This window comes from Chrysemys picta, unplaced genomic scaffold (genome assembly GCF_011386835.1).
Source record: "Chrysemys picta bellii isolate R12L10 unplaced genomic scaffold, ASM1138683v2 scaf1572, whole genome shotgun sequence".
Taxonomy (NCBI): domain Eukaryota; kingdom Metazoa; phylum Chordata; order Testudines; family Emydidae; genus Chrysemys; species Chrysemys picta.
In genome coordinates this window covers 1-14,000 of record NW_027054278.1, presented here as the reverse complement: position 1 = coordinate 14,000, position 14,000 = coordinate 1, and the positions used below count along the sequence as shown (strand labels likewise).

General features: G+C 45.3%; 1 protein-coding gene across 3 annotated transcripts; it reads left to right on the top strand.

The window, feature by feature from the left end:
* Positions 1-1,415: 1,415 nt before the first annotated feature.
* LOC135972176 (scavenger receptor cysteine-rich domain-containing protein SCART1-like) lies at positions 1,416-10,051 on the top strand. Of its 3 annotated transcripts, XR_010597244.1 has the most exons (6): positions 1,416-2,583; positions 3,824-4,138; positions 4,390-6,522; positions 7,177-7,266; positions 9,257-9,574; positions 9,654-9,978. XR_010597244.1 is itself a non-coding variant. In XM_065580099.1 (5 exons), the coding sequence occupies exons 2-5, from the start codon at positions 4,021-4,023 to the stop codon at positions 10,034-10,036; spliced, it is 1,125 nt and encodes a 374-aa protein (XP_065436171.1). In that variant the 5' UTR covers positions 1,418-2,583; positions 3,824-4,020; the 3' UTR covers positions 10,037-10,051. The 3 variants fall into 3 exon arrangements, 1 of the variants encoding a protein (XP_065436171.1); XR_010597243.1 differs by lacking the exon at positions 7,177-7,266 and having other exon boundaries at positions 9,654-9,977; XM_065580099.1 differs by lacking the exon at positions 7,177-7,266 and having other exon boundaries at positions 1,418-2,583; positions 4,390-4,695; positions 9,654-10,051.
* Positions 10,052-14,000: the final 3,949 nt, after the last annotated feature.

Here is a 14,000-nt window from a genome sequence, read left to right as displayed (position 1 = left end):
CTAAAATTCAAAGTGGGGATCCAGCCCTGACAGGTGCAATGAACTTTCTCCAGACCACAGGCAGTGTTATGGCAGAAACCTGCATGGTTAAGTGCCAGCTCGCTTGGGGGCCCTCCAGCCAGCCCTGCCATACAGACTGCCTTGGGGCCAGGTACCCCAGTCTTCTCAGGTCAGCTGCTCTGGGATAGCTGCACCATGTAGACTGCCCCAGCACCAGAGACCCTGGTGTTCTATAGTCTGCAGCGCCAGGGCAACCCTGCCATGGAGAATGGAGTCCCAGCTTTAACCAGGGATCAGCCCCCAGCTTCACAGCAGGGAATTTAGAAATCCTGGGATGGGATCCCGATTCCCAGAATCTGCGGCTCTGAGGCAGCCCTGCATTGCAGACTGCTTCAGACCGAGGACCACCTGGCTAGTTGGGACACCAGCTGACCCAGGAGTCTGGAAGCCCAGGGGTCCCCAATACAAGGCAGTCTGCATGGCGAGGTTGCCCAAGAGCCACAGACCCTGGGAACCCCAGCAGCAGCTGAGAGAAATTGACATTTTTGTTTTTCTCTAAGCACTGGTGAAACTGACACGGATGTCAGTGTCACTCAGCATCTTCTGGTGTCCCTGGGAGCAAATTTCATGTTGGACACACCATGTGTTGGTGTTTCCAGAACAAATGTTGAGAGGATTTCTGGTTCACAGGAAGTTTTGAAATAGCAAAGTTTCCTGTGAGCTGGAAATCCTGCATTTCATCCAGTTCTTCTCATTGCTCCCCTGTTTAAACTTCCAAGGATCACCTCAGCCTTTTCACAGCATCACCCTGGGACCTCTAGTTCAGTGGCTTGTCCACTATGACACCTGTGAAGACCATGGGAGATATCTGTGTGTTTATGTATATTATGTGTACCTCTGTTTCTTTTATTGCTGTTTTACCATTTCCTACCAGGGTTGAAAGAGTAACTCCTGCTGGAGCTCCCCACATGTCCCAGCAAGGCAGACAGTGGCTACAGAGACCCCAGTCACGGGTACTTAACTGACAATACAGGTGTCAAGGCCTTTCAACTTTTGCCTCTGACCAAACCGGGCACAACCCCCCCCCCAGCTTGGGAGAGGGGAGGGGCCATTCACGTGGGCAAATTAAATAAAAAGCTTGGGAACTTTGAAAAGGGGAGCCCTGATGAACAGAGAGGGAGAGGCAGGGTCTGCAGGGAAGGAGATTGAAACCCAGTCCCCAGAAGCAGGGGTACCTGGGATAGGTTGGCCAGCCCAGGTTTTGAGGGAAATGCTGAGGATTAGGTAAGACATATTCTTGTTGGCCTTTAGTTGCTTTAATACTTTTCTCTCTGGTCACTGTGTTCCTGTGGATACATAAATAATATCACTCTCGTGGGCCTGGTACTAGTCAATATTTTCATTAATGGATGGTGGAGTAGAAAATAAGCTCATAAAATGTGTGGATGACACAAACCTGGGAGGGGTCACAAGCTCTTTGGATGAGAGTATTAGAATTCATAATGACCTTGATACATTGGAGAATTGGTTTGAAATCAGCAAAGTAAATTTCAGTAAAGACAAGTACAAAGTACTAGACTTAGGAAGGAAAAATCAAATGCAAAAAATCCAAAATGGGGAATAACTGACTAGGCAGCAGTACTGCAGAAAATGTTCTGGGGTTATACTGGATCACAGACTGAAATGGGTGATGCTGTTTTGAAAACAGGAAATGTCATTCTGGATTTAATTAACAGAATTGTCCTATGTAAGACAGAGGAGGTAATTGTCCTGCTGTACTCAGCACTGGTGAGGCCTCAGCTGGAGCACTGTGTCCAGTTTTGGACTCTCTGTCTACGATGGGTAGGACAAGAAGTAATCCACTTAGATTGCAGCAAGGGAGAGTCAAGTCAGATATTAGGAAAAACATTCTAACTCTAAGGATAGTTAAGTATCGGAAAAAGGTACCAAGGGAGGTTGTGGTATCCCCGTTGTGACATTGCACTCCATATGTTTCATGGAAATATGCTTATGAGCGTGAATATGATGTAACTGGAATATGCTTTATGCAAAAGTCTCCTGTAAGGTATCATAACAAAAGTTATAAACTACTGAATATATTCCTCCTATTTGTATAGAAATATGAAGTATAACTCTGAGGTCCTTTTGTAATTATGCAAAATGTGGGCCATTAATGGTGGTTTAAAATCTTGATGGCTCCTATTGACTAGGACAATTGGTTGTAGATGGTTTATTTACCTGCAAGCCTTCCTGTGTACTTGTGGGCCAGCCTGTGGATAATGAAGAATGAGGTCTCAGAGGACGTGTGCCCATGTCACATGATGCTGGAATTCATTGTAAATCTGGTACTTTTCTATTTAGAAGGAGGGATGGGGACCCAGAGAGACAAAAGATTCCCGCCTTGTACCAAAGCTATATAAAGGGGTGGAGCAGGACAGAGGGGGCTGCCAGTCATGAGAAAGCCCCTGGTTTCCACCTAAGATGTCTGCTGGAACTAACAAGGACTGTACCAGGGCAAAGGATTGGGCCCAGACTAGGGAGGAGTCTAGTCTGTGAAAGAAGCTTATTGGAACATCTTTGAGGGTGAGATTTTACCTGTAATCAGTTTCTTAATGTATTAGGCTTAGATTTGCGTGTTTTTGGTTTATTTTTCTGGGTGACTTACTTTCTTCTGTCTGTTATTACTTGAAACCCCTTAAATCCTACTTTTTATACTTAATAAAATCACTTTTGTTTATTAATGAACCCAGAGTAAGTGATTAATACCTGGGGGAGCAAACAGCTGTGCATATCTCTCTATCAGTGATATAGAGGGTGAATAATTCATGAGTTTACCCTCTATACGCTTTATACAGAATAAAATGGATTTATTTGGGTCTGGATCCCATTGGGAAATGGGTGTCTGGGTGCCAGAGACAGGTGACCTGCTGAGCAGTTTTTGGTTAAAGTCTGCAGCTTTCGGGGTGTGGACCAGACCCGGGTCTGTGTTGCAGCAGACTAGCGTGTCTGACTCAACAAGGCAGGGTTCTGGAGTTCCAAGCTGGCAGGGAAAATGGGCTCAGAGGTAATTTCAGATCATCAAGTGGCAGTCCCAAGGGGGACGGTCCCCTCTGTGACTGAGCCCATCACACACGTCATTGGTGACTTTTAAGAACAAGTTAGACAAACATATATCTGGGATGGACTAGGTATACTTAAACCTGTCTTGGTGTGGGGAGATGGATTAGCTGACTTCATGAGATTCCTTCCAGTCCTCCATTTCTATTTATTCCAAGATTTTATAAGCTATTCAGGTGTGCTGATTTTTAAAAAAAGTTTTTCCCTAGTAGATACTGTTTAACATCCTCCTTAGTTACCAGGACTGCAGAGTGGTTCACCCTCTTCACATAGTATGAATACACATCCTGCTTCTATCCAAAACCAGAAATGTTTCTTGAACTCTTCTGCCTTATTTGCATTATTATAAACTATTTTACCATCTCCATTTATAATGGGTCTACACCTTTGTTAGGATTTGTTTGTTTGTTTGTCTTTGCTCCTAATATACTTTAAAAAATTCTCATTATTGATCTTAACTCTGCCAACTATTGATTTTTCCCTGATAGCTTTAGCTTCCCTTATTGATTTTCTACATCTCATAACTTCTAATGTATATTGATTGCTATTGAATTCCCCTCTTTCCATTTGTTGTAAAAAAATAATAATAATTGCTGCCTGCACTGTCCCACTGCACGAGGACGGGCTTTTGGCCAAAGTTCTAAGGCAGAGAACACCTAACTCCCTCAGGCTACTTTGTAATTTTCATCCTTCATTGGCTTTCTAGGACACATTGAGCTCCAGCTGGTTGGAGGTGACAGTGCCTGCTCAGGACGTGTGGAAGTAAGGCATGGAGACACCTGGGCTACAATATGCGATGCACACTTTGATCTCAAAACTGCCAGTGTTATCTGTAATGAACTACAGTGTGGAATAGCTGTATCTATCCCAGGAGGAGCTCATTTCAGAGAAGGACATGGACCAATGTGGAATAAGGAATTCCAGTGTGTAGGGAATGAGACACACCTTGTGTACTGTCCCAGGATATCACATGTGAATCAGACGTGCTCACATGCAAATGATGCCAGCGTCATATGCTCACGTAAGAATTTGGCTCAATGTCTCTAAAATCCCAGTGTTGTGTATTCTAGAGTAGGGTGCAGCAATAAAATGATCTCACTCTGTAGGGAGCTGGAATAATAGAGCTGCTCTCAGCTTCTAGTAAAATCTAAACAATCCAATATAATGGGAATGGTTCAATCCCCCCAACTTTCCTTTTCTTTATTATTTAATATAAAGTATCTTAAATGCTCCCTCTCAAAACCCTTTCTCCCTTCTCCCCTGGGCACACAGGGTTCCGGTTGCTGAATGGCAGCTCAGAGTGCTCAGGGAGAGTGGAGATCCAGGTTCTTGGTGCCTGGGGAACCCTCTGTGACTCACGCTGGGATTTACTGGATGCCAACGTTCTCTGTCGTCAGCTTGACTGCGGATTTGCTGTATCAGCCCCAGGAGGAGGGTACTTTGGGAAGGGAACTGGCTCTGTCTGGACAGACACATTTCACTGTAAAGGGACTGAACCCCATTTGGGCCATTGCCCTGTTACTGCCCTGGGGGCTTCTCAGTGCTCACATGACAATGATGCCAGTGTGATTTGCTCAGGTAAGTGCAGGAGAGATGCTGGATTAATGACACCTGCCCCTCAGTGTTTGACACTGTCCCCAGAGCAGGGAAACTTCAGGGAATGGCAAGGGAGGGGGAGCTAGATCCTAAACCATGTACAATAACAACTAATATATTACAAGTAAAAGTAAAATAAGTATTATCACAAAATAATAGTTATGACTAGGGAAAGCCCTGGATTTTCCAGGAAAAGCTTGAGCAAAAGTTTGTGTGTGCAGGGCAGTAAAGCAGGGACAGAATTTGTCCTTAAGAGTTTCATAAATCTCACCAACTCACTGTCCCCATCCTTTTTTAAAATCATTACTCTGGTAGTTACAGGGGGAACCACCCCCTATATGGATGTTGCTTCACACTGTCTATTATAAAATATTCTCAGCACCTTTTTCAGAAGCTCTCATGTTTTCATCGACTGTAGCAGGCCTTTGCAATTTGGCAAGGGGTCAGTGCCAGGAAAGCACCTCCCCTTCCTTCAGTGAAATTCCTTCCATTTTGGCTGAAATATAAACTGCTGAAAATAACAATTTTCTTTTTCACACGTGAGTACCCGAGGATATTTTTGGTAGCATGCCACAAAGAAAATAGTACTTTCTCTCACTGTAAAAATAAAAATAAAAAAATTCACACCTTTCCAGTTGAAAAAAGTTCAGGAGTGTTGTTCCCTGCTTTCTGATACTTTTTTCAAATTTTTTATAGTGGGAAAAACAGGGGGGAAATAACAAGGGAGAGAACGCAGGAGAATCTGTAAATTATAAAATGGAAATGGAAAACTGATTTTTTGTTTCCAGAACCTGAAATGAAACATTTTAGTTAGAATCTAAACAATAATTATCATTCCATTTCCAAAAGTCAAAATCTTGGTTCTTTTTCAAAAAAATCCAGAGAAAAAGTGAAATATTGCATTTGAAATACTTCACAGGAAAAAATTTGCGGTTTTCAACAAACTCTATTATTTACCTGATGTAAGCAGAGTCAGGATGAGCTCTACCCTGACATCTGGTGGTGAATTATGGCGAGTGTGGAAAAGAACTCCAGGGGCTGATCTTGTTTGCATAGGCACACCCACTCGCCTGGCATGAAACAACAGCAACTCAAAGTGGTTACTTTGGCTGGTGTGGGATCCCCAGTTTTTCTGTTATTGTGGCAGGAAGAATAAAGTTTTGTTACCCTGATTCTGTGAATCAAGGCCAGTGGAACTGTTGTATGACAGAAGGACTGAGTGAGTCCTTCACCATTACCTAAGTAGCACTTGCTTGACAAGGGGCATGGGTTACAAAACCCAGTGAATAGAGAGAGCATGGGGATAGGTATTTGTATCTGATGGTATGGGCCCTTTCTGAGGGTTTGAAACACCAATTGCACTACCTTCTCTCCCCATTGTTGAATGTCAGAGCTAACTTTGATTCTATTAGGACTCTAATTACAGGCTGCTGAGTTGAATTCACTTTAGGCTAATGGTGCACTAACATTGGGGCTCCCCTACTATGAGCTGAAATTGCTAAGAGCTGAAATCACAAAAGAGCTAAAGTTATTAAGAGCTGAGATCACTGAGGTTGTGTTAACTAGTGGGGGAGCCTGAAGCTATATTGCTAAGCAGCTGGAGGAGCCGCTAGCAGAGTGGAGCCGCACGGGGAGGGTTGGAGCGGAGCTGAGCGGCTCACAGGTCGGTGAGCAGAGCGGAGCAGCTGCCAGAGCAGTTCGTGGGACACGGGAGCAGCTCACGGGACGCTGATGGAGTGGAGCGACTCGTGGTGAAGGCTGCGGCGGAACCCCACAGAGAGGCAGCCGGTCAGCCTCGGATCACATAAGGTGCCCCTTAACACCCTGCGTGCCCCCCCCCCTTGAACTCTGGGGCTGAACTGACCAGGGACAGATACTTTGGGGGGTTGTTGGACTTTTGGGACTTTGGTGATCCTTGGGTTGCTGGTTTCAAGAACCAACGGGAAAGGACACAGCCCAATTTGCTGGGGTGGGTTTTTTTGCTCATGGTTTGGGTTATGAATCCTGTTTGTGGTGTTTTTTCCAATTTAATGCTGATGTCGTTTACCTCATGTTATTAAACATTTTCTGTTACACTCAGACTCCGTGCTTGCGAGAGGGGAAGTATTGCCTCTTAGGGGCGCCCAGGGGGTGGTATGTAATTGTCCCAGGTCACTGGGTGGGGGCTCGAGCCGGTTTTGCATTGCGTTATTGAAACGGAACCCCTAGATACAGAACCCAGCCCTTGTTGCTGCCAACTTAGATGGGCAGAAGGGTTACACTTACATATAAAAAGAGAGAGAGAGAGAGAGAGAGAGAGAGAGGAGAGAAAAGGATAATGTTTTTTAGTGAAAGTCAGATACTCAAAATTTAGGAAATACCAGCAGTAAGGTTGTCTGTACGTTGCTAATTCTCCTGCCCCCTTATGCAGATACATTATGATACAGTCTAATTTCAGGCACACATACTATTTGTTCCCCACAGCTCCTGCATCATTGACTGCACTGGGTGGCTGCTGCCCATGGAAACATTTTCAAAAGCACCAAGTGATTTAGGGACTTAACTTTCAATTTCGTAAGTCACTTAGGAGCTCCATACCATGAAGACTTCAGCATCTGTTTGCCTAGGTCCCAATTGCAAAGGGGACTTAGGCTCCTGGTCACTTAGGCGTTTTTGGAAGTTTTACCTCAGATGATTAAAGCCAAAATTTCCAAAGTCTTCTCTAACTTGGGGTGGTGGGATACCAATCGGAGACCTCCCAGAGCCTGATTCTTCAGAGCACTCACCATTTCTGTAGCACTTGATGTGTTCAAAGTACTGTCCAAACTTTAGTTAATCCTCACAAAGCTCCTGGGCAGTAGGTGGGTATTATTATCCCCTCCATTTTACAGATGGTGAAAGTGAGGGTATGTGAGGCCTTGCTCAGGTCACTCAGAACTGTCAGACACGGTTACTGCTCTGCCTCAGCAAGTGAGAGCTTTGTGCTGCTCAGCTATTGTCAGCTCCCTGCCACACCAGCTCGCCTGCCCGGCTAGCAACGCCTCAGGATTCTGTCAGTCCAAACCTCGCCTTACCGGGAACCATCAGTCAACCCCAGTGTCCGAGTTCCCCAGAGACATTATTCGGCTGCGGTCAGTCCCTCTCACTGGGTACTCACGGAAGTTATCAAGTGCGCTGCCTCCAAAGAGATATGAGCCTGCTAGTTTGGCTGAGGATTTTACCCTTCAGTTTTATACAGTGCACTGGGATGGTTTTGTGATAAAACTAGAGTGAATCTATTAACAAAGAACAGATATTTAAGGAATAATAATTAGGAATGGCAGACACAGGTATAATAAGTAAAACAAAACAAAACATGCTTTCTAGTGACTCAAAAAGTAACTCCATCAAGTTACAGTCTCTGTCTAAGCAGATTTTTCACCTAATCAGTTCCAGCTACACTTGTTTTCCAGACCAAGAAGATCCACTTTACATGAGCTCAAAGGGTGCTGCTCCTCTTTTGACCCTGAGGTGACAGATAACAAAATGGCTTTTTGCCTCTGCTCAAATCTTCCCAAAGTTCATTCACCCTGTTTGAAGAGGCAGGAAGGCTTCCTGGGGGTGCAGCCTCCATCCCCCATCGAGATTGTTAAGGGGTCATCGTCCCCTACTTGTTTGCCTGATGGCTCTGTTTACTTTACATGTACATGGAGTTTTCTTTGCTTTGATTTCAACTTAATTAATTTACAATGGAGACACAGTCAAGCCAGCAAAACAACAGCCCTTTGTTTAGGACAGCTGGGCTTAGGCACACATCTATTGTCCCAATGGCTTTGTTTACCTTACACATAAATGGACTTTTCTTTCTCTTTGCTCTCACCTTGCTTATGTGGAAGCAGAGAAAGAACTGACAGGAAGGGGATGCAATGCATGACAGTTCTTCCTCTGCTTCCACACTTAATTTACATTGGAGACACAGTCAAGCCAGCGAAACAACAGCCCTTTGTTTAGGACACCTGGGCTTAGGCACACATTATAGGAACATATTTCCAGCACACATCTATTGTTATTTAAACCTCACCCATTCATGCATCACACAACAATATGAATGACCGGTGTGATAGCAGTTTGCATAACACCTTACACAACACCTTTTAGATGCAGATTTCAACACCTGTGACTTAGGGCAATGAGCGTGTCAGGCCAGAAGAGAGTTGTGGTATGGAGTGTGCTCTGAGGGTTGGCACTGGGGAACTCCCTGGGCAACAGGTACATCTACACTCTGTGCTGGGCATGTAATTCCCAGCTCAAGGAACTTGGCACACTAAAAATAGAGTGTAGCTGTGAGCCTAGCATCTCCCAGAATATGCTAACAAGCCACTTTGCCTCACTGTGTGTTACAATCCTTATAGCACCCTCCACTTAGAGATTCAAAAAAACAGCATTTTCTGCAGAGGTTACTCCTTTTAACTATGTGGCATCCCCTGAGTTAGAAACAGTTCATAATTTCTTACACACTGTGCATTATTTCTAGTATATAATCAGGAGTGTTATTCAGCATGTTTCTCATCTCTCCTGAGCCCAGGTCGCTCTGAATCACTCAGACTGCTGAATGGAGAGAGCCGGTGCGATGGGAGAGTTGAGATTTCCCTCCGTGGTGTGTGGAGCAGAGTGCTGGATGACCAGTGGGACATGAACGATGCCAGCGTGGTGTGCAGGCAGCTCCAGTGCGGAGCCGCTGAGAAAGCTTATAACCCCCCTAAGTCTGAGCGAGGAACAGGCCCTGTGGGGCTGAGAAGGGTCCAGTGTGCAGGAAACGAGACTCATCTGACTCTCTGTGACAAATCCACATCTGAGGCAGCCCAGGCAGGAATTGCTGAGGACGTTGGTGTTGTTTGCTCAGGTGATTCATTTCTAAATCTCACAAACAGTTTCTGTTCAGTGGGAAAATACATATTAACAGCTGGGATTTATCTCTGCAGGGAGCAGACAGATCAGACTGGTGAATGGGGCAGGTCGCTGTGCCGGGAGAGTGGAGATTTATTACAATGGCAGCTGGGGGACAGTCTGTGATGATTCCTGGGATCTGTCAGACTCCAATGTTGTTTGCAAACAACTGGGATGTGGACATGCCATTAATGCAACTGTCTCTGCTCATTATGGGCAAGGATCTGGGCCGATCTGGCTGGATGATGTGAACTGCTCTGGGAATGAGTCTGATCTCTGGGCGTGTCCTTCCAGGGTCTTGGGCCAGCACAACTGCAGACTCAAAGAGGATGCGGGAGTTCTCTGCTCAGGTCTGTTCTGTGAATGCTTTTGTAAGGGATTTAATGGAGTGGGCAGATGTTTATGGAGATCGCTGTGAATGATACTCTACCTGACTGTTTCTGCCTCCCTTTCCCTTGTGTAACTACCTATCAAGGTCACCAATCATTAGAAAGTCCTCAGCTCCCACCCAGAGATACTGGAGATATTGCAAGATTTCCCTAATGTTAGAATGCTGCGTCTCAGGTATCTGAAGGAGACTGTATCATGGCAAACAGTGACTAAAAAGGATTTAGGGTCCCAGTGGTGAAATAACTGAACATGCACTCCCAGTGCCATGTTGTGGCAAAACTGGCTAATGTAAACTTGGATGTATAAACAGGGAAATAGTGAGTAGGAGTGGGCATTAAATTTTACTGTTGTATATGGCACTGGTGAGACAGATACTGGACTATTGTGTCCACTTCTGATCAGGGCCGGCTCTAGGCACCAGCAAAGCAAGCAGGTGCTCGGGGCGGCACATTTGCCGGGGTGTCAGGGATCCAGCATAGGAGCTGTGAACCAACAGGGGGCCATGGGAGCTCTAGTTCCTTGGTTAGCTCCCTGCCTATAGAGCCAGCCCTGGAGCAGGGAAAGAACTACATTTCCCAGCATTCCCTTGGCAGCAATCAACAGGAAAGGGAGGAGAAGGGCGTGAGGTAGCTGAGACCTCATGCTGCAGCTTGCTGTGAATGGAGAGCTCACTGCTAGAACAGGGTGGCACTGTGAACGGAGGAACAAGTATGCCCAAGGAGTAGAAGGCTTTGGCCCAGATATCCCCTTGAGAAGACATCCCCAGACTGGATTAGGAATACTGGTGTGACCTCACCTTGAAGCCCCCAAAGAAAGAATTGGGTGGACTAAACGGACAGGGCACCTCTCTATCTGAAGCCTAGCATGGCAGGTACGTGGATCTCACTAGAATTTAAAATGAAAAGTAAGGGAGGGGAGGCTCTACTAGAGGACCTGGGCAGCTTTAGATACAGTACCAGGCACGTAGGAGGATTTCCACTTCTGAACCATGGAAGCAGAAATTGACTTTTCCTTTCCAGATTTAGCTAATATTCAGAAAGGGAATCTAGCACCTGCCTTCCCGATTTGAACACCCTTAAGATTCAGGAGTTCTCAAGCTCAATTTCTCCCAAATTAAATATACTGATCCACTGAAACTTGCTGTAGAAAAAGTAGGATAAAATTGAACAAGAAATGCTTCCCAGTGGTTATTAGGACTGGAATTGCTATTTACAGCAGCCACTGTCTTCCTTTTAAACAAAAAAAACCCCAAACCAAAACAAACAAAAAAAAAGACTGATATTGCATTGGCAAATTCCCCATAGAAATAAAGAGTGGAACAAAAGAATAATAAAGGCACCTCAACTTTTCCTCATTTATGTAGGACAGTCTTATAATATGCATCCAGATATCCTTCAGTCACACAAGCTGAAAATTGTTCCACTTTACTGCAGTTCTGTAACTATATGGGAACCAATCCTGTCTGTGTTCTGTGCACATCCAAAATTCCTGCTGAATGACCAGCGCTGGGAACGAGTTACCAGAGACCCAGGGCTGGGGCAGCAGGGGGGTGTGGGTGGTGGGGGGCAGAGCTAGGGTGGTATGGGGAAGAGCCCAGGGCTGGGGCAGCAGTAGGTTGCGTCGGGGGGGGAGCCAAATTTTTTTTGCTTGGGGCGGCAAAAAACCTAGAGCCGGCCCTGCTTCTGATGTCCACAAAAATTGGAGATGGAGCAGAGAAGAGCCACAAAACTGATCTGATGGCTTTAATAAAAGCCTTACGGTGAGAGATTTAAGATTCTGAATCTGTTCAGCTTAACAGAAAGATCAAGAGGTAACTTGATGATGGTGCATAATTACAGTCACAAGGAGAAAATACCACTTACTAAAGGCCTTTTTAATCTAATGGAGAAAGGCAGAATGACAATTGATGTCTGGAAGCTGAAACCAGACAAATTCACCTCAGAAATAAGGCCCCATTTTTTAACAGGGAGGGTGATTAACCATTGGAACAAACTACCAGGGAAATGGTGCATTCTGCATCTCTTGAAGTCTTCATGTCTAGACTGGTGCCTTTCTGGAAGCTATGCTTACATCAAAATCAAGTTATTGGGCTCTATGCAGCTGTTTTACAGAAGATCAGACTGTTTGATCTCATGATCCCCTGTCACGCTGTCTGGAGTGGCTCACAGCTCTGAGTGCCCACCTCCGGGCAGATTGTGAAAAACAGGGCAATACCCCAAACTTGTGGTGTGTTCTCTAATTAGATTTCACCAAGCCAGTAACAGATGTGAACTCCAGGATAACTATATTAAGCTTATCATGGAGTCACAGACAGTCCACTTAGACTCTCCAGTCTTTCTGGCCATGCAAACAAACTGGACTTAGTGATAATTAGTCACACCAAAAATCACACCGCATCCAGGTTGCTTCCAATCCCAAGAGACCAGTCACTTACCCCAGATCAATTGGTACCCTGGATCTTACACCAAAGACAATGCCTGTAACCAATCCTGTAATGAACTATATACAGATTATTAACTAGTGTGATGGGGCAAGGCCAGAGGGCTACAGTAAAGTAGTGAGGAACAGGTATGTTAGCCCCAGGCTAAACAAATCCCTGGTACCATGGTAACCAAATGGCAGTTGCTCTAGGTTAATCAAGACACCTGGGGCCAATTAAGATCCTTCTAGAAGGCAGTGGAGATAGCTAGATTGATTGGGACACCCGAAGCCAATCAAGGACTGGCTGGAACTAGTTAAAAGCCTCCCAGTTAGTCAGTGAGGTGTGAGTGTCAAGAGCTATAGGAGGGAGCCATGCTGTTGGAGGAATGAAGCAGTACAAATCTATATCAGGTGCAAGGAAGGAGGCCCTGAGGTAATTGTGAAGAAGATATTGAGTGGGGCGCTGCTGTGGGGAAGTGGCCCAGGGAATTGTACACATCCTATTTCAAAAAAGTCAGCTTCCATAGCTGCTAATTTTAGGGACCCTGGGCTGGAGCCCAGAGTAGAGGGTGGGCCTGGGCTCCCCCCTCCCCTCCCTGATTAATCACTGATACTGGGAGACAACAGAGACTGTGCGAGGGAGGGTTGCTTCTCCTCACCTCCCTTGTTGGCTTATGATGAAAATGTCTCAGTAGACTGTGACCCTTGCCTCTAGAGAGAGAAAGGCTATGTGGAGGGTCACAGTGAGCCTCTGAGGCTAGCAAAATCAGTCCGAAAATGCAGGACCCATGGAGTCAAGGACAGAACTTTGTCACACTAGGAAAAAGAAATAAAGGGGTGTGTCAAGGCTGTATCCCCACTTTGAACTTTAGGGTACAAATGTGGGGGCCTGAATGAAGACTTCTAAGCTTAACTACCAGCTTAGTTCTGGTCCGCTGCCACCATTCTCAAAAACTAATTTCCTTCCCTGGGTAGCTTTGAGAAACCTTTCACCAATTCCCTGGTGAATACAGATCCAAACCCCTTGGATCTTAAAACAAGGAGGAATTAACCATTCCCCTCCTTCCTCCCACCAACTCCGGGTGAATACAGATCCAACCCCCTTGGGTCTAAAAACAAGGAAAAATCAATCAGGTTCTTAAAAAGAAGGCTTTTAATTAAAGAAAAAGGTAAAAATTATTTCTGTAAAATCAGTATGGAAAATAACTTTACAGGGTAATTAAACTTAAAGAACTCAGAGGACCCCCCTCTAGTCTCAGGTTCAAAGTACAGCAAACAAAGAAACTCTCTAGTAAAAGGTACATTTAAAAGTTGAGAAAACAAAGGAAAACTAACACGCCTTGCCTGGCTATTTACTTACAAGTTTGAAATAGGAGAGACTTGTTTAGAAAGATGTGGAGAACCTGGATTGATGTCTGGTCCCTCTCAGTCCCAAGAGTCAACGACTCCCAAACAAAGAGCACAAACAAAAGCTTCCCCCCCGCCCCCCCCCCGCAAGATTTGAAAGTATCTTTTCCTCTTATTGGTCCTTTGGGCCAGATGCCAGCCAGGTTACCTGAGCTTCTTAACCC

Coding starts and splice junctions, on each gene's coding strand:
- LOC135972176 (XM_065580099.1), top strand. CDS start 4,021: ATGTGGAATAAGGAATTCCAGTGTGTAGGGAATGAGACACACCTTGTG. Junction 4,139..4,389: donor TGCCAGCGTCATATGCTCAC/GTAAGAATTTGG, acceptor CTGGGCACACAG/GGTTCCGGTTGCTGAATGGC. Junction 4,696..9,256: donor TGCCAGTGTGATTTGCTCAG/GTAAGTGCAGGA, acceptor TCCTGAGCCCAG/GTCGCTCTGAATCACTCAGA.